The 18,144-nt window shown below is 45.3% G+C and overlaps 1 protein-coding gene across 4 annotated transcripts; it reads left to right on the top strand.

Annotated features, from left to right (window-relative positions):
- Positions 1-6,491: 6,491 nt before the first annotated feature.
- Positions 6,492-14,073, top strand: LOC310666481 (arylacetamide deacetylase-like 4). Of its 4 annotated transcripts, XM_083417390.1 has the most exons (5): positions 6,492-6,751; positions 8,798-8,911; positions 10,131-10,274; positions 11,649-11,712; positions 13,190-14,073. In XM_083417390.1, the coding sequence occupies exons 2-5, from the start codon at positions 8,818-8,820 to the stop codon at positions 13,962-13,964; spliced, it is 1,077 nt and encodes a 358-aa protein (XP_083273516.1). In that variant the 5' UTR covers positions 6,492-6,751; positions 8,798-8,817; the 3' UTR covers positions 13,965-14,073. The 4 variants fall into 4 exon arrangements, with proteins under 4 accessions (XP_083273516.1, XP_083273518.1, XP_083273515.1 ...); XM_083417392.1 differs by lacking the exon at positions 8,798-8,911 and having other exon boundaries at positions 6,493-6,751; XM_083417389.1 differs by lacking the exon at positions 8,798-8,911 and having other exon boundaries at positions 6,503-6,751; positions 10,058-10,274.
- Positions 14,074-18,144: the final 4,071 nt, after the last annotated feature.

Raw genomic sequence — 18,144 nt, 5'->3', positions numbered from 1 at the left:
GCTTCAGACTTTTTCTGCAGCATATAGACCCATACATATCTAGAATAGGCATCTATCAAAACCATGAAAAACCTTGAATTGCCTCTAGAAAGCGCTAGAGGCTCCACTAAGTCTGCATGAATGACTTCGTATGGTTTCTTGGCCTCTCTCCCAGACTCTGTACCTTTGGGAGCTTGCCTTGCCTTACTCTCAGCACAAGAAACACATTTCATATGATAGGGACATTCTTTCAACTTCATACCCTCAACCATATCAGGCATTTTTGCCACAGCCTGGAAATTCAAATGACCATAAACACGGTGGTAATAATGAATACATTGGTCATGCAACTTCTCATTCTTATCAACAGACAAATTGCAACACTCTTTCTCAGTTGCTTCTGCAGTACCTGTACCTGAAACAAAAGGCAATTGGTACAAGCCATTAACACATTTTGCATATAGAATGAGCTTGCCATCTCGACGAATTTCACAGCGAGATTTAGCAAACACCACCTTAAACCCCTGACGATCAAGCTGGGAAACACTCAACAAATTGTCCTGAATATCAGGCGCATACAGGACGTTCTTAATAGTTGCATTCAGGCTCTTTAAGAACACAAGTTCCCTTAGCCAAACTCGTGAGAACAGTCCCATCTGCTTGATGAATTGCTTTCTCTTGTTTCTCAAGATGAACAAAGAGATCCTTATATTTGGCCACGTGGTTTGAACAGCCAGAGTCGATCACGAAGAAACTCCACCCACGTTGATTGGAGCAGCGAGAGATCAAAGCCTTTGAAGTAGCAGGTGCTTGGGGATTTCGTCCTCCCCCCCCCCCGCCTCTGAAGTTTCCCTTCTTCTTTGAAGTTTTCTTGCTGCACTGAAAACTCAAATGGCCTTGTGCTCCACACGAAAAGCACCGCTTCAACTTTAGTGCTTTAACAGCAGCATTTTCACTTTCTCTTTCCCCTGCTGGAGACTTAGGCACATTTTCAAGCACATTTTTAACCATATTCCCGGCTTTCTCTAAAAGCCTGTCTGCGATACCACTCATTCAGGAGCATGCTAGACACATAATCTTCCGTTAGCCGGTCAGAAGGCATGGTAGAAATCTGGGCAGCTACTCCATCGTAAGAATCATCTAGGCTATTTATCATCAACATTGCAAACACAGCCTCTGAAAAGCCAGGTCTCGCTGAACAAGGTCCTGTCTGAGACGCTTTAACTGAGATAGATGGCTAGGCAAATCACCACCTTTCTCCAACTGCAGCCTGCACAGCTTCTTGAAAAAAAATCTCACTGGAACCAGCATTCTGCCTCAAATGCATGTCTCTCAGCTTATGCCAAACAGCTCGTGCAGTCTCTTGACCCTCTAAGTTTACCAGCAAGTGGTCTGAAACACTCAAAACAATTGTCCCCCGGGCTCTCATGTCTGCAGCTTGCGACTCAGGCCATTCATCATCATCCTTATTGGGAGGGTCATCTTCTATCGTGTGAAATAGCTTTTCCCTCTGTAAAAGCGCTTTCATCTTGACCTGCCAAACTGCATAGGTCTCAGGCTTGAGGAGAGGAAACCTGCCAAACTGCATAGGTCTCAGGCTTGAGGAGAGGAAAGGACAGAGCCATCTGGGCACCACAGTTCAAGAAGGACACTGACAAACTGGAACGTGTCCAGAGGAGGGCAACCAAAATGGTCAAAGGCCTGGAAACGATGCCTTATGAGGAACGGCTAAGGGAGCTGGGCATGTTTAGCCTGGAGAAGAGGAGGTTAAGGGGTGATATGATAGCCATGTTCAAATATATAAAAGGATGTCACATAGAGGAGGGAGAAAGGTTGTTTTCTGCTGCCCCAGAGAAGCGGACACGGAGCAATGGATCCAAACTACAAGAAAGAAGATTCCACCTAATCATTAGGAAGAACTTCCTGACAGTAAGAGCTGTTCGACAGTGGAATTTGCTGCCAAGGAGTGTGGTGGAGTCTCCTTCTTTGGAGGTCTTTAAGCAGAGGCTTGACAACCATATGTCAGGAGTGCTCTGATGGTGTTTCCTGCTTGGCAGGGGGTTGGACTCGATGGCCCTTGTGGTCTCTTCCAACTCTATGATTCTATGATTCTATTCTATGATTCTATGAATGTCCACAGGCCATGTCTGCTATTACTTAGAGCAAGACACTTCCCTGGTGCAACACAGATCAAGCCTTGACTCCTTCAGCCACTCTCTCTCCCACTCAGCGCAAGTAACAGGCAAACAGGGACGCTATCTTCTTTCTTTTGCAGTCAGCAACATACCTCCGTAAATCAAGCAGCAGCAACAGCAACAGCGGCAGCTTGAACACTCTGCTCCAGGGCACCACAAATCAGTCCAGCATGCAGCCTCCGTTCCGCCGTCCAGCAATCAGCAACAGAACCCTCTGGCGACTGGGACGACTGGTACAACTGGAACAATGACTGGTCAGACGACTGGGCCCATAACCGATGTCAGCATCGCCCTTGAGCCAGTGCCACTAACTGGACTCATCCACTTCAGCCCCGACTGGGCTAGGCGAGCTGGGTAGCACTTCCAGAGACCACCTTCTGGACAGGAACAGGTCAAAGTGCTGTGGACTCACAGCTTAGAGTTGTGAGCACCGGATTCACTTCCACAAGTACACAGTCGTCACACAGCAGAGTACAGTAGGGTCTAGCAGAGTATATAAACAACTCGGAGAGCAGCTCTGTAGAATATCTTCTTTATTCTATAACTACAACTATAATACAACTATATACAGAGCTAAATGAGGTCTAAGCATAAATGAATGCTAAACCGCACTGAGTGCCTGCAGCTGCTCTTAGCAGCAACCTTATCTATACACACGATCTCTAACTAACACTCTCTCTCTCCAACACACTGACTGACTGACTCTTTGATGTGGTGCTGGAGCAGAATAAGTAGAGAGCAGAACACGCCTCCTCCTCTCTGCAGAATCAGCAGACTCCTCAGGAGATTCTTGGATATGGGAGGGGTGAAATCTCCTCAGGCAATGCCACAATGGATGGCTTTCCAGCCTGAGTTTAAATGGGAAAACAAAGACTGTTGTGCCAGCTGATTGTCAGTCTTTTACTGAAGCTATATTAGCAGAGCCAGCTATTGCTTCTAACACAGTTGCTTTGAACACAGAGTCTCCTGTGACAATTCTGCGCCATGCCACTAAGGGCAGTGCTGGTTTGAATCTAATGACAGCAGAACATGCTACTTTTCAGTTCCAGTTCCCTATGGTGGTGTATACAATTAAGACATAGCACACAGGTCTGATTCCACCTCAGACAGTGAGACTCATTCTTAATCGCTTTTTGCAGACTGTTTTTTCTCCTTTCCTCCCTGACTTAAAATTCCTAATGAATTTACTTTACGGCAGTTGCAGAGTTTTGGGGTCACTTCATACGCGTGATTCTTTTAATACAATGCTTTCATCTACAGGACTACTTTTTCCCCAGACACTGCTGACAGAATAGTGATTTTAGAGTGGCTACACTCTGAATTGCCTAACACTAGATTTGATATTGCTGCTTGTTATTTGCTTTTTTCTAAACAGGATCACGAGCCCCTAATGAGTTATTTCCTTTCCTATCTGTTTGCATTTACTGATTAACTTGGGATAGTTTATTTTAACCCTCCTATAAATTCACGCCATCTCATTTTTGACCACATCCAACTTACCCAGGTTCATGCTTCTTACATTCCATGAACTACTTCTACTTTTAAAAAGTAGAGACATCACCTTGCCAACAAAGGTCCGTATAGTAAAAGCTATGGTTTTCCCAGTAGTGATGTATGGAAGTGAGAGCTGGACCATAAAGAAGGCTGATCGCCGAAGAATTGACGCTTTTGAATTATGGTGCTGGAGGAGACTTTTGGGAGTCCCATGGACTGCAAGAAGATCAAACGCATCCATTCTTAAGGAAATCAGCCCTGAGTGCTCACTGGAAGGACAAATCGTGAAGCTGAGGCTCCAATACTTTGGCCACCTCATGAGAAGAGAAGACTCACTGGAAAAGACCCTGATGTTGGGAAAGATGGAGGGCACAAGGAGAAGGGGACGACAGAGGACGAGATGGTTAGACAGTGTTCTCGAAGCTACAAACATGAATCTGACCAAACTGCGGGTGGCAGTGGAAGACAGGAGTGCCTGGCGTGCTCTGGTCCATGGGGTCACGAAGAGTCGGACACGACTGAACGACTAAACAACAACAACAACAACAAAGATTCACGCCTAGTTTAATTCAACAGGTACCCTCAAAATTGGTTTCTGTCCAAAAACAGGTTCCTATTCAACACCTCTAGAGTGTTTTAACGTGTAAGGATTCTGAAAATAACTAGCATTTTTTTTTGCAGCTAATCAGAAAACTGACAGAGACCAGCCTACACTTCCACTGCATTTTGTGATTTTTGTGTGAAGTGGGATATCTTTTTATCACATTTGGCTAATTCCTATCTTTCTCCTATGCTAGATTTTAATCTACTCTTTGATCACTGAAATATCTCTTAATGCATAGAACTATGCCTTTCTATGCTGCTCACATTTTGCTCCCATACAAAATTCAAGGATATAATTTCAGAAGGAAATCAACATGCTGATTCTGCTCTGAAATCCTTCTGTCCATTATTTTCTAATCCAATTGACAGCCATGCATTTTTACACCAGGGACCAATGCCTGCAAGGGGCTCAGACCACAGTGCAAAAATTGACTATTCCAAATATGGCAGAAGGAAGCAGTGAAGAAAAAACAGCTGACACCTTACCATTATTAGCAGTCTCTCCTGTTGTTCAGAATGTACAGGAACAGAGAGCCCATGAACCATTGCCCTTTGCAGTTTTTAAAAAATTGAAGCGAAGTGTGACAGAAAATGGCTTGCATGGTATTCTTGATGGGCTAAGAGCAGCCAGTACTTTAATTCCAAACTTTGACGCCTCTGAAGTTTCAATGAAACAATTGGCTTATGAAAATGAAAATGCTGGTTGCAAGACTGCTCTTGCTCTTACAGAGTAAGCCATCTGTGTCAGCAATGAAAGCATTGCGTTGACTGGGTTTAAACTATTTTGAAATGATTCTTAATCAATCTACACCCCTGCATCCCTGTTCCATTCCTCTCTTCCTCACATGTCACGTACACAGCAGTTGCTTCGCCAGGCAGGCATCCTGTGCCATAAAGACAGTAGGCAAGTTCCTTTGAAGTAGTTTATTATATATTAATCTTGGGATGTTAATCTTAGGGCCTGGAGATAATTTCACAGGAAGGTGAAAAAGATGCCTATCTCCTTGCCATCCTTCCATCCTCTCTTGTTTACTCCTGTTTGTGATCTCCGGAGTTTCTCTAGTCCTCTTTTATTTACTCTCAGATTAGGTATGCATGCTCAGAGTAGTAGTCTTTGTAGTTAAAAAAAATTCTTTTGATCTAACTTTGTCCCCACGTGGGTTTGTGGAAATGCTCAGAAGAAATCTGATTGGTTCTTAGGAACACTCTGTAAAAAGCTTTTTTGTGAATAAAACGACCTGGGCCGGGGGGGCTGCGAAAAAAACACGGACAAGCACAGAGAGACACGATTCTACGCACCCTTCCCAGAGTCTTGCTGGTTCAAGCCTCTGTGTGTATTCTTATTAATCAGAGTTCAATCCTTCCTTTACTTTGCGAGCGCAACACCACAGCAATGTTGGCTTTCCTTCCTTGCGCTCATCACCTCCACCCTATGGTGTCATGGCATTAGGTGCTGGCCTGCAGCATTATCAACACTGACTACCTTCCATTTGGATTACTGCAACGTGTTATGCAAGGAGTTGAATTTGGAAATGGTCTGGAAACGTGAGCTAGTGCTAATAACGACTGCAGGGACATGGATTGGCACTTGACAGGGGAGTTTAGGCAAATTCACACCAACGAACATACACTCACACCCTGTGTGAGGAATGTTAGAAGTGGGTGTGAGATCCTCAAAATCTGAACAAAATCCCTGAAGCAGCAGAGAGTTTATCAATTACAAAATAACGTACTTGCAAGATCAGGTGTCCGAAGCAGACACAAACAAAAATAGTAAGACCGAAGCTTATATCCCTTATACCCGAGGCAGGTTCCCTCCTGTTTCCCCATTGGCTGGGTATGTGCAGGGTTTACAGCCTATCATGTCCGCCCAATTAAAATACTAAAATCCCCCCCTTTGTTGACATCTCCCATTACTCTGAATTTGATGACCATTCCTCCTAATTTCTTTCCTCCTTTCTTTGGTCTGTGTTCCTATGCTTTTACACATTGACTCAAGCAATAAAGCCACAAACTGACAACCCTTAGGCATAAGCAAGCTCTATATTTGCTGAAGTATGCATCCATTTCAGCTGTCAGCCAACCTGTTTTCGGGCATTCTAGCCACGAGTCATTCTAAAGATAAGCTGTTAAGCCACTCCATATTACCACATTCCAAAACCATTTGTTTTCTTCTCAGCTGAGAGATTAAGTGGGTTGGCCGAGGATGTTCTCTTGCAGGTGACATTGACTGTTCTTGTATAAAAGCCACCAGCATTGGCTAAGGCGAAGTCCTTGGCTCTGTGCCTCTGAGTTGAAGGGAAATGGCATTTGGTGGAACTCTGTGGATGCTGATATTATATACAACTATTTTCATTCATTTCTTGCTGTTAGTGTGGGGAGTTTCTTATACTCTTGCCAGGACCCACGTGCCTCGAGGAATGAGCCGTCCTGCACCATTGATACTTTTAAATCTCTTAGTGGGATATGGATTTGTACTGGTAAGTTTATTTTACATGTATTACAGGGATGAAGCGACACCTCTCTAAAAAGGGCTGCAACATTTGAAATATTTTAGTTTAGAGAAAAGGCAAGTAAGAGGCAACGTGATAGAAATGTTTAAGATTATGGAGAAAATAGAGAGAGAAAGGTTTTCCTCCGTCTCTCACGACACTAGAACTTGTAGACAACCCAATGAAGCTGAATGTTGGAAGATTCAAGACAGATAGAAGAAAGGACTTCTTCACACACAATATGTTCAATCCATGGAAGTCACTCTCACAAGAGGCAGTGATGGCTGCCAAGTTGAATAGCTTCCAACGAGAAATCAAGAAATTCATGGAGGCAATAGCCATGGATGCTTATTAACCACCATGGCTATGCTCTGGCTCTAGAGATGGAGGCAGCAATGCTTCTGAACACCAGTTGCTGGAAAGCACAGGAGGGGAGAGGGCTCCTGTGCTTGGGTCCGGGCTTGTGGGTTTCCCATTGGGGCACCTGGTTGACAACTGCGAGATGCTGGACTAGATGGGCCATTGTCCTAATCCAGCAGGCTCTGCTTTGAGGCATTCCCAAAGTAAAGGAAGGATTGAACTCTGATTATGAAAATACACACAGAGGCTTGAACCAGCAAGACTGGTTGCGTATAATAATAATTCCTGTCCACCCTCCAGCCCAGGTTGTTTTATTCACAAAAGAACTTTTGTCACCGTGTTCGGAAGAACCAATCAGATTTCCTCTGAGAATTTAAACAAACCCCACGTGGGGTCAAAGTTAACCTACAAAAACTAATTATCGTTAGCATGCATATTTCTGGGGTAAACAAAACAGAACTACAAAGGAGTACATCCAGCAACCCGGGAAGTCACAAACAAGCAATATACATGATAAGAAGGAGGCCAGGAGGACAGGGATCATTATCACCTTCATGTGAGATCTATTTCCCCACCCTGAGATTAACATCCTAAGATTAACATATCAGAAAAGCTACACCAAAAGAACCTGCCCACTATCTTTCACAGCCCAGGATGCATGCCTGGCATAGGTGTCAACTTTCAGATTTGAAAATAAGGGATCAGCAGCCGGAATAAGGGATCACAGGTCCCAAAGTAAAGAGCTCAGCTAATCTGTAGGTGGGCTTTTGCCCTTGCAAACAATCACGGCACCCTCTTTTCATGTTTCAGTCATTTTGCTTCGGTCTCTTGTAATGTACTGCCACCCAGTGGCCTTCCTGGCAAATTGCACCAGGTAATTCAGAGGTGGATCCCAACATAACCTTTCCTCGCTTCTCTTTTTTTTTTTTTTTTTGTAAATAATTTTTATTAACAGGCCAATGAAATCACATTAATTCCAAATCACATTAGTTCCAAATTATACAGCCAAATTTTTAAAATTTTATTGGGGGTACCCATACTCCGCTCCGAAAGGGATCCAAACATCGCTTCTGCTGCTGCTTTAATTTCACAGTTCTATCCAGTTCTGTCCAGATAGTCTCCTTATTATTTTCCTCATCTTCTTATTGTAATCATATATTCCTTTCTTTATGATCTCTGATAATCTTCACAAGAGGGTTGAAAACAAACATATCCTGTGTGGATTTTACACTCTCCAGGAGCTATATCACATAAAGGACAGCCGACATTTCCACACCTCCATAAAAAACCTCCATAAAAAACATTCATACAGCATGTCCGTTATTTCCACCGGCCTGCAAATCTGTATCTCAGGGGGCCCTGCCGGGTCAAATTCACATTCTGATAACCATGCATTCACATTCCGATGACCACGCTCCTCCTCCCCCCGTCCTCCTGTGGGCAAGCCGACTTGACGAATCTCCATTTGAAACTGCGTCACAAAGCTTTCCTTCCATTTCCGATATTCCCACCAGCCTCTCTTTGATCAATAATTCATTTCCACACAGCTTTCAATCTCCAGTTTGTGATTAGTAATTTGCAACGATTCTTTCTCTCTGGGAGGGAGGATTATTGGGTACTCACATAAGACAAAAAAAGAATTTTTTTTTCCTCCCCCTCCCCTTTCCATTTCAGTCCGACATACCAGTCTTTTAATGATGAGTTTTCACTTGATTTCTTGTCCAGCCCGCCGCTCCGCACACAGAGATCCCATTAATCAGCAGTCTTTACACCCAATCTTCACTTGTAGTATGTGCATTTGCTTCTTTATCCAATTATATATTTTGAAGTAATGAAAACCAGTGCACGATCAGAGACAGCGTCCGGGAGAGCGACCCCAACCGAGGTCTTTGTGCCAAGTGCCCGGTCACCCCCTTCCTTCGAATCCGGGGGTGAATTATGGGCACAGCTGGCAAGGCAGTCCCCCCCATTCCCTTGGGGGGGGGCAAGGGAGGCTGCATACTCCCATATCAGCCTCTTAATTGCCTTGTGTGGGTCGGAAAGATGTTATTATCGGCCATCTTTCAATGCGCCCCCTGGTGGCCCCCACTTTCCTTGCTTCTCATTCCGCCCCCCTGACTGTTGCTTGGTAAGTGCTGCAGTTACTTTCCATAAGCAGACATTTCCCCTTTCCCCAGACCAGCTCCGTCAGGGCTATTGCTCACTTCCAAGCCTCAATATTACCACACCGTCACCTCTCCGCTGGGAAGCGCTGAGCAAAGGCGAGTCCCCAGGCAACGCGGCCGATTTGATCTGCACAAGGCATGCAAGCTCCATCCCCCAGTCGTTCTTAGACTCCTTGTTGGGTGAGCAACACAGCCAAGCAACACAGTTGGAGCCTCCCTCCTCCCTGGCCGGCAGGGAGGGAGGGAGAGGAGCTGCTTCCTTTGAAACCTGGGAAATATACGGGACATCATCAATCCAGGACAGCAGCGGGAAACGGCGCTGGGATAAGGGAGTTTCCCGCCAAATAAGGGACGGTTGACAGCTGTGACGCCTGGCAAAGCAACTGGCAGCTGGGCTGTGTACGCAAGCAGAGAGAAATGGACAGTAGAGGAAATGGCCAGAGATGCAGAGGGTTGTGGGATTTGATCAGAAATTACTGTCAATGAATTAAACCCAATCAACACCATGCTTTCACAGCTGACACAATGGCTTGAGGCATATTTCATAATTCCACATAGTAATCCCATCTGATCCCCACACTCTGGATATTTGTGGGCAGGGGCTTCACTTCTGGGCTGCTCAAAGAGAATAATTTTCCATCCCAAGAGGAAGGAAAGGATAAACAGCGCAGTCATCTCCCATGCACGGTTTCTGTTCCATAGGCAATACGTATATGCAATACATATATCTAATGCTGATTTAAAATGCTAAATGTTTTGGTTTAAACAGGGAGGAATTCTGGAAAAACTGGGCATCTTCCATAGATATTCCATACTCAGGATCCTAAACCTATTAATTCCAGAAGTGAAGGACCCAAAAATGATCACAAGGGACCTGGTTTTTGATGGGGTGCCTGTGAGGCTGTACTGGCCCAAGACATCACCTGCTGGGAACAGGAAAGGAATCATCTTTCTTCATGGAGGGGTTGCACTATTTGCAAGCATCCGTAAGTTCTTTGAAATGCTTCACTTTGTTGTTTGTGGAGAATTTGGGGTGATACTTTAATGTAAAGGTCATGAAATGTTTGCTATGGAGGGGTGGGGGTGGTTTGTGCTGCCTCTGGGTTTTTATTTTTATCTTTATTAAAACTGCTACAAAAGTTGGGTACCACCTCCACTCTCTGCCAAACCAGGAGGATGGGATGATGAGAATTGTAGTTTAAGAACAGTTGAAGACCCAAGCTTGGGAAACACTGCTCTAAAGACACTCTTTTCCTGAAAACTCAACCCCCCCCCCCATTGCCATGAGTCTGACAACCTCTTTCTGCTCAGGCCCAAGAATTCCTCGCATATGTGCCACCAACCCCTTTGTCATGTTGAGGCCTCTTTCCAAGTGAGGCACTGACTTGGAAAGTGTTTTTTTCCGTTGGCCTCCAATCTTCCCTTCAATACTCCAAATCAGGCATAGGCAAACTCCGGCCCTCCAGATGTTTGGGACTACAATTCCCATATCCCTAGCTAACAGGACCCAGTGATCAGGGAGGATGGGAATTGTAGTCCCAAACATCTGGAGGGCCGGAGTTTGCCTATGCCTGCTCCAAATAATAATCAAAATCCTACTTATTAATTTCTAAGGTTTAGGGTGGGCTCCCCCCAAATCTATAACAATATAAAGAATAACAACAATGTCAATAACCTGTGTCTACACACAGTTTAAAAGGCCGTCTATTAGTTACCGGTAATTAGCCAAAGGCACCTGACGATATGAAACGAAGGCGCCAGGTGAGTGAACTGTAGGCAGTTTAACATGGCAGGATGGGATTGTGTGGTAAGAAAACAGGGCTGAGCCTTCCTGTTGCAGAGATGTCTGGTTCTGTATTAATTCCTAATGTCAAGGTCAATGAAAAACGCCAAAGAAGGTATTTGTTCTTCGTACTTCAATGGACTTCTATGAAAGGTCTTCCTGAGATGGTCAGAATTAATTTGAAAGAAGCCCAAAAATGTGGTCTGAGGTTTGTTTGGTCCTGTTCTGACTTATTCACATATTTACACGTATATTCTGCATGGAGGGAGCCCATGGTCATCTCAAGCAGGGCTTGTTCCCACAGCTGTGCAGCACTGGAGTCAAAGGCATCTTTCCCAGCCAGCCTTTAGCTAGCCAGTCCAAAATGGATCCCAGTCTTTGTTCTTCCTAGCACACCTTGCTTTAAAAGTATGGACTTTTTGGTTCCCTTCTGAGTTTTACCCTTTGAAACTGCTGATCAGGAGGGAACAAAATGTACATAATGGTTTTCAACTAGTGATGCCCCATTTATAAAGGGTTCAGTTCAACTTAGTTGTTGCCAAAGGAGACTCGTTAAAAGTTATGTGCCTTTTTCCAGGAACTTCTGAAAGGATCTGCCATTCGCTTGCCCACGGAACCGACTCAGTGGTTATGTGTGTTGAGTAAGTATCTTCACGCTTCAGTTTCTAACCCTTCCACATGAGCCCAGAAAACGGCTGATTTTGCCAACATCATGAATTTGCCAACCTTTAGAATGGGTGTTCACCTTTGTATTTTGATTTTTATGCCTTTGGACCCTTAAGCATAAGAAGCTGGATCAGGCCAAAGGGGGCCCAACATCCTGTTCTCACGGTGGCCAACCAAATATCCCAATGAAAAGCCCACAAGCTGGACCCAGACACAGGGTTGCAATGTACATCATCTGGTATTCAGAAGCATTACTGCCTGTGATAGTGGAGATGGCCCATCCGCCTTGTGACTAGTATTCATGGATAACCTTATCCACCATGAGAGGCTGACATGGCTTCTCAATCTATGCCAGTTCCATCTGTTGCGATTATCTCTATCCTGCCTTTCAGGACAAAACTCCTTCCAAGACGTCATATAAGGAACATTAAACTACTTTTACATAAAACTAGTTAAACGTTTTTGTCCCTCTCTCTTAACTCTGGAACATGTGGACATTCAATGAAGCTGAATGCTAGAAGATTCACCTAAAAGAAAGTACTTCTTTACGCAGTGTGTAGTTAAGCTGTGGAACTCGTTCCCTCAGGAGGCAATGGTGGCCTCCAACTTGGGTGGCTTTAAAAGAGGATTAAACAAATGCACACGGTATAAGACTACCAGTGGCTACTAGCCATGATGGCTATAGCCTGCCTTTGCAGGTGGAGACAGTGTCCTTCTGAATGCCAGTTGCTGGAAGCTATGGGAGGGAAGAGTACCACACTACTCATGTTCTGATTGTGAGTTTCTCCAATGATTGACCACATGCCACTGAGAACAGGATGTGAGCTAGCATTATATTATCATGGAAAACCTCAGGCACTGGGGCTCAATGCTCCACTCCAGGCCTCTTCAGTTCTCCCTGAAAATCCAGTGTGGTGTAGTGGTTAAGAGCGGTGGACTCGTAATCTGGTGAACCGGGTTCGCGTCTCCGCTCCTCCACATGCAGCTGCTGGGTGACTTTGGACTAGTCACACTTCTTTGAAGTCTCTCAGCCCCACTCACCTCACAGAGTGTTTGTTGTGGAGGAGGAAGGGAAAGGAGAATGTTAGCCGCTTTGAGACTCCTTAGGGTAGTGATAAAGCAGGATATCAAATCCAAACTCCTCTTCTTCCCTCTGAAATCACCGCAGACCCCCACCTCTGCACCATTGCCCCTCTTTTTCACCCTCCTTGAGTGGCATCTGCCTGACTGGAATTTGTCTTGCTTGCGTGAAGGCAGGGGTGCCAACCTGAGTAAATATTGCCCCCCCCCGGTAAGTCCCATATTGCATAAATGATCACATGACGTAGAGCACATAACCATTTGAATGGAAATGCCAATCAGCTTAGGGGGACCAGCCTCCTTGGGGGTGCTGAAGGTACCTCAGCCCCAAGTATGATGTCAAATGTTGATGATATCTTGTTTTTTCTTTAGATTTCGTTTAGCTCCTAAGCATCCGTATCCAGTCCCTGTACAGGACTGTTTAACTGCTGTAATACATTTTATGAAGAATGCAAAGGAATACGGAGTGGATCCCAGCCACATTGCCATTGTTGGGGAGAGTAGTGGAGGCACATATGCTGCAGCCATTTGTCAAGAACTGGTGACCAGAGAGGACCTCCCAAGAGTGCAAGCTCAGGTCCTGATCTACCCATTCCTCCAAGGAAATGACTTCAATCTGCCATCCTATCAGCAAAACCATTCAATTCCTCCCTTGTTCCGGAAAAGAGCTGTCATACTTGGTTTGACATATCTCACTGGGAAGATAATGAATGTAGATGGAGTTCTGAAAGGCGCCCATGTCCCTCCTGATTTGAGAGAGAAATACCGAAAATGGATCAGTGCTGATAACATTTCAGAAGAATTTAAAGCTAGGGGCTATGTTCCGGTAGAACCAGCTCCATTTTCAGAAGAACTTTATGAACAAGTTAAAAGAGGATTTGAGACAATGTTTGCCCCCCTTCTAGCAGAGGATGACATAATCTGCCACCTCCCAGAGGCTTTCATTGTAACCTGTGAATATGATGTTCTCCGGGACGATGGGCTGTTGTACAAGAAGCGGTTAGAGGACCACGGTGTGCCAGTGACATGGTATCATGTTCAAGATGGATTTCATGCAATAATGGCCATGGCTGGTTTGAAGGCAATTGAATATCCGAGCACACAGAAATGTTTGCAGAAAGTAATACAGTTCTTAAAAGGTTTATAGAAATGAATGACATTCTTTGTCTTCCTATGGCAGTCTTCCCCTTCTGTGGAGGGAAATATCATTCCTCATTGTGCCAATCCTGAAGTAAAAAGAAAAACTCTGATCAAAAGTTCTACTCGGTTTAATTTATTAAAATCACCATGGGCTCTATAAATACACAAGCAAAGCCCTACTGGATCAAGCCATTGGCTCACTTCATGCAGCATCTTGTTCTCTTTATGTTACATATTTTTTAAATTAATTTTCATACAATTTAACAAATTCAATTCAGTTTCAATACAATATTCCCTCAACATTTTGACTCCTCATCCTTACTTCCATGATATTTCTGTTCAAATCCTTTGTCTACTAAATGTAATACTCATTTCTATAACAAATATCCAACATTAGATTCCTTTATCATTCTCCTTCCTTTGCTTATATTTCCAGTCCAGCCTGTCTTTTCATTTGACTATAATATTTTCTCAGATATTCTGAAAAGGATCTCCACTCCTCCACAAGCATTTTCTCTTTTGGATTTCTTATTTTCGCCTTCTCCGTATAGTGCAATAGTTTTAAAGTCCACTCCTCTTTTGTTGGAACTTCTTCATCACTTTTTTAAAATTGATTTTCCAGATTTTAACCCAATTATTAAAATTACAACAAATTAATACAATTCTGTGTAAGTGGCTTTCTGCGTGCCGTCCTTGATCCGTCCTTACCTTCCAATGTTACTGACTGCGTTTACATACTCTTATTGAAGTAAATAGTATAACAGACCCTGAGGATGGCCACACCCCTTGCTACTGGTTTGGGAGTCTTCTCTTTCTAGAAGATCTCTCCCCTCCTGGCTAGAATTAGACCCGTGTAGGCTGTATCCACACAGCTGCTACTTCTCCTGGCTCAAAGTCAGCCCTCCAGCTAGCCCCTGGCATAAAACTCTCCCAAGACACTCAAACCAAGCCCAGTCTAAAAACTCCCTCAGAAACTGCTTTTATTTTTCTCCTCCCACTCTGCTTAGTACTCATTCAGAGAGGCTCCAGCCCTCTGGTGGAATTCTGAGGGACTGCATCACCAAACTCTGGTCTGGCTTTGCTGTCCATCACAGAGGTACTTAGCAGGGGTCAGCAAACTTTTTCCGCAGGGGGCCAGTCCACTGTCCCTCAGACCATGTGGTGGGCCAGACTATATTTTGAGGGGGGGGGGAATGAACAAATTCCTATGCCCCACAAATAACCCAGAGATGCAATTTAAATAAAACGACACCTTCTACTCATGTAAAAACATGCTGGTTCCCAGACCGTCTGCGGGCCGGATTTAGAAAACCTCAGTGGGGGAGAGGGGAGGGTGGGGAAAAAGCTTTGCAGAGGGATCAAGAGGCGAGAAACTGGAGTCTGGTCCTTCGACAGGTTGGGAAAAGCAGGGTAGGGGGTGGGTAAAAGGTAAAGGTAAAGGGACCCCTGACCATTAGGTCCAGACGTGACCGACTCTGGGGTTGCGGCGCTCATCTCGCTTTATTGGCCGAGGGAGCCGGAGTACAGCTTCCGGGTCATGTGGCTAGCATGACTAAGCCGCTTCTGGCAAACCAGAGCAGCGCACGGAAATGCTGTTTACCTTCCCGCTGGAGTGGTACCTATTTATCTACTTGCACTTTGGCGTGCTTTCGAACTGCTAGGTTGGCAGGAGCAGGGACCGAGCAACGGGAGCTCACCCCATCGCGGGGATTCGAACCACCCACCTTCTGATTGGCAACTCCTAGGCTCTGTGGTTTTACCCACAGCGCCACCCGCGTCCCTTATAGAGGGTGGGAGGCTGGCCCAAATCTGAAAACGCGATGCTGCTGTCCCTTAGAGCAGCTTGTTATTGGTCCTGGGGAAGGCTGAGAGGAGGCGGGGAGGGGAAACGGGGAACTTTCCTTGGGCAAAGCCAGTTTGAAGAAGAGTCCGCCTGCGCCCGGCAGGCAAGGAAAGGGGGTGGGAGCGGAAGCACCCAAACCCCCACCCAATAATAATTTTTATTATTAGGAGGCATCAGGGGCGTAGGAAGCGGGATGCGGTGGCGGCAGCCTGCCCTGGGTGTCATCCCTGAGGTGGGGTGACAAAAATGCACACTGCAGGGGGCTCGCCCTGCTGCCCCATGTGCAGCGGCTTGAGTTGCCGCCATTGCCCACAGCAGATCACCGCGCGCCCCCCAGCTCGCCCCCCCCCCGGGTGCACGGCATGGCTGCTGCTCCGGGCATCTCTGCAGCTAACTCCACCACTGACTGAAGTTTTTGCCCCAAAGCGATAGGCGAGCTTCCAGGTCGGTGTAAAAATGCTCTGAAACGCTGCTGTTTGATTTATTATCCTCTCTTTGAGAGGCCTCTCCCCCCACTCTCTATCTCCAAATCCCTGGGTGGGTTGAATCCTAAATATCGAGTTGTCCTACCCAGTACACTTACTCAGAAATGTATCCCATTGGTTTTAGAGTTTACTCACAAGTAAGGTGAAAGGGTCGCAGCTCACATGCAATTAATTATGCCAGGCAGAGGCAAACTTGGCCTTCCAGCTGTTTTGGGAGTACAACTCCCATCATCCCTAGCTAACAGGACCTGTGGTCAGGGATGATGGGAACTGTAGTCTCAAAACATCTGGAGGGCCCAGTTTGCCTATGTCTGAGTTATACTTTACCAGCCTTTTGCTACACTACTGCTAGTCATAATCAAAACAAAAATAACAAGGTAAAGTGGCTATAATCCCAGCAATTAATCCGTGTTTTTGTTTTAATTGTGGAGTTATATACAATGGCGAGGACAATTTTATTCTGGTAAATATATGTTGCTAGAAAGCTAATTACTTTGTACCAGGCTTCCTTTCAACATCTCATTAATTTGACTTTCTGCTAAATTGTTTTTATATGCAACAACTGTGGCAAGAGTATTGTTAGCCCAGAAATGGAAACAAGAAGTAATTCTCACAAAAGAAGAATGGCAGCCGAAATTAATGGACTATGCAGAATTGGGCAAAATGACAGGAAGGATTCGAAACCTGCGGGACCAGAGGTTTACAGACGATTGGAAGAAGTATATGAATTATTTGAAGAGCAACTGTAATCAACAAATTACGCTAGTAGGACTACAAGAAGTTTTGTAAGGAGAAATATATTAAGTGTTACAAAGTAGAAAAAGATAGAGATGTTGGTTATGAGTTTGAAATGTAATAGGGAAGATAAGAAATACATACTGAGAGATTAGATTGGAAAATTTTCAGACAGGATTGATGGAAGTCAAAAATTTGAATAAGATGTAAACGTATGTTTAATTACTGTTGAAAATGATATGTTTAAAAAAACTAATAAAAATTATATATATATTTTTTAAAAAATTGACTCTCTGCCTTATTGCCTATGCACCTCTAGAAGCCATACAGCTCTGCTGCTCCTGGGACCCCCCTCTCCCTTTGGGCGTACTTGTCTGCAGCGGCGGAGGAAGCCGCTCGGGCACCTGGGGTGGCGTGTTCAGGAGCCTGTTTCCTCCCACTCAACCGCCCTACATCTGGGGGAGAGGCAGCGGGCGGACCGTTTGGGCAGCGCAAAGCCTGCGAGACGCATGACTTGGGAGCACTGCAGGTGCCACGATGAGTGCTGCCCGGTATTTTGTCACCCCCTCAGTGGTGACACCCGGGGCGGCTCCTCACCTTCCTTGTCAGCTCCAGGCATCCTGCTGCCACTGGATAGAAAGACGGAGGGGGACAGAAAGAAGCAGCCTGCTGCAGATGGAGGGAAGTGCTGAGGAAGCAGGGGGAAAGGAGAGCAAATGGAGAAAGAGGAGCGGGGTGGGGTTGGGGGGAGGACGAATAAATGCTGGCCTGCAGCTTTATCTTGATCTCAAAATTAACACTGGCAACCTTCCATTTGGATTTCTGCAATGTGTTATGCAAGGAGTTGAATTCTGAAACTTCAGTTAGTACCAATAGTGACTCTTGGGACATAGATTGGCACTTGGCAACAGATCCAGATCTCATCTGGGCCTGGGTAGATCCCAGTCTGTTTTCAGGTGTGCACGTCTGATCTGAATAGGCCCACGTGTGGAATTCCTTCAGGTATCATGGCCCTAATTTGTGAAGGGGATAGATACCCTTGGGACGTGGATGGCGCTGTCCACAGAGCTGATCAGAAGGTCGGCGGTTCGAATCCCCGCGACGGGGTGAGCTCCCGTTGCTAA

The sequence above is a fragment of the Podarcis tiliguerta genome (genome assembly GCF_965153285.1).
Source record: "Podarcis tiliguerta genome assembly, chromosome: 16".
Taxonomy (NCBI): Eukaryota; Metazoa; Chordata; class Lepidosauria; order Squamata; family Lacertidae; genus Podarcis; species Podarcis tiliguerta.
The sequence above is the reverse complement of the archived record's forward strand: the minus strand, read 5'-3'. Positions and strand labels throughout refer to the sequence as shown.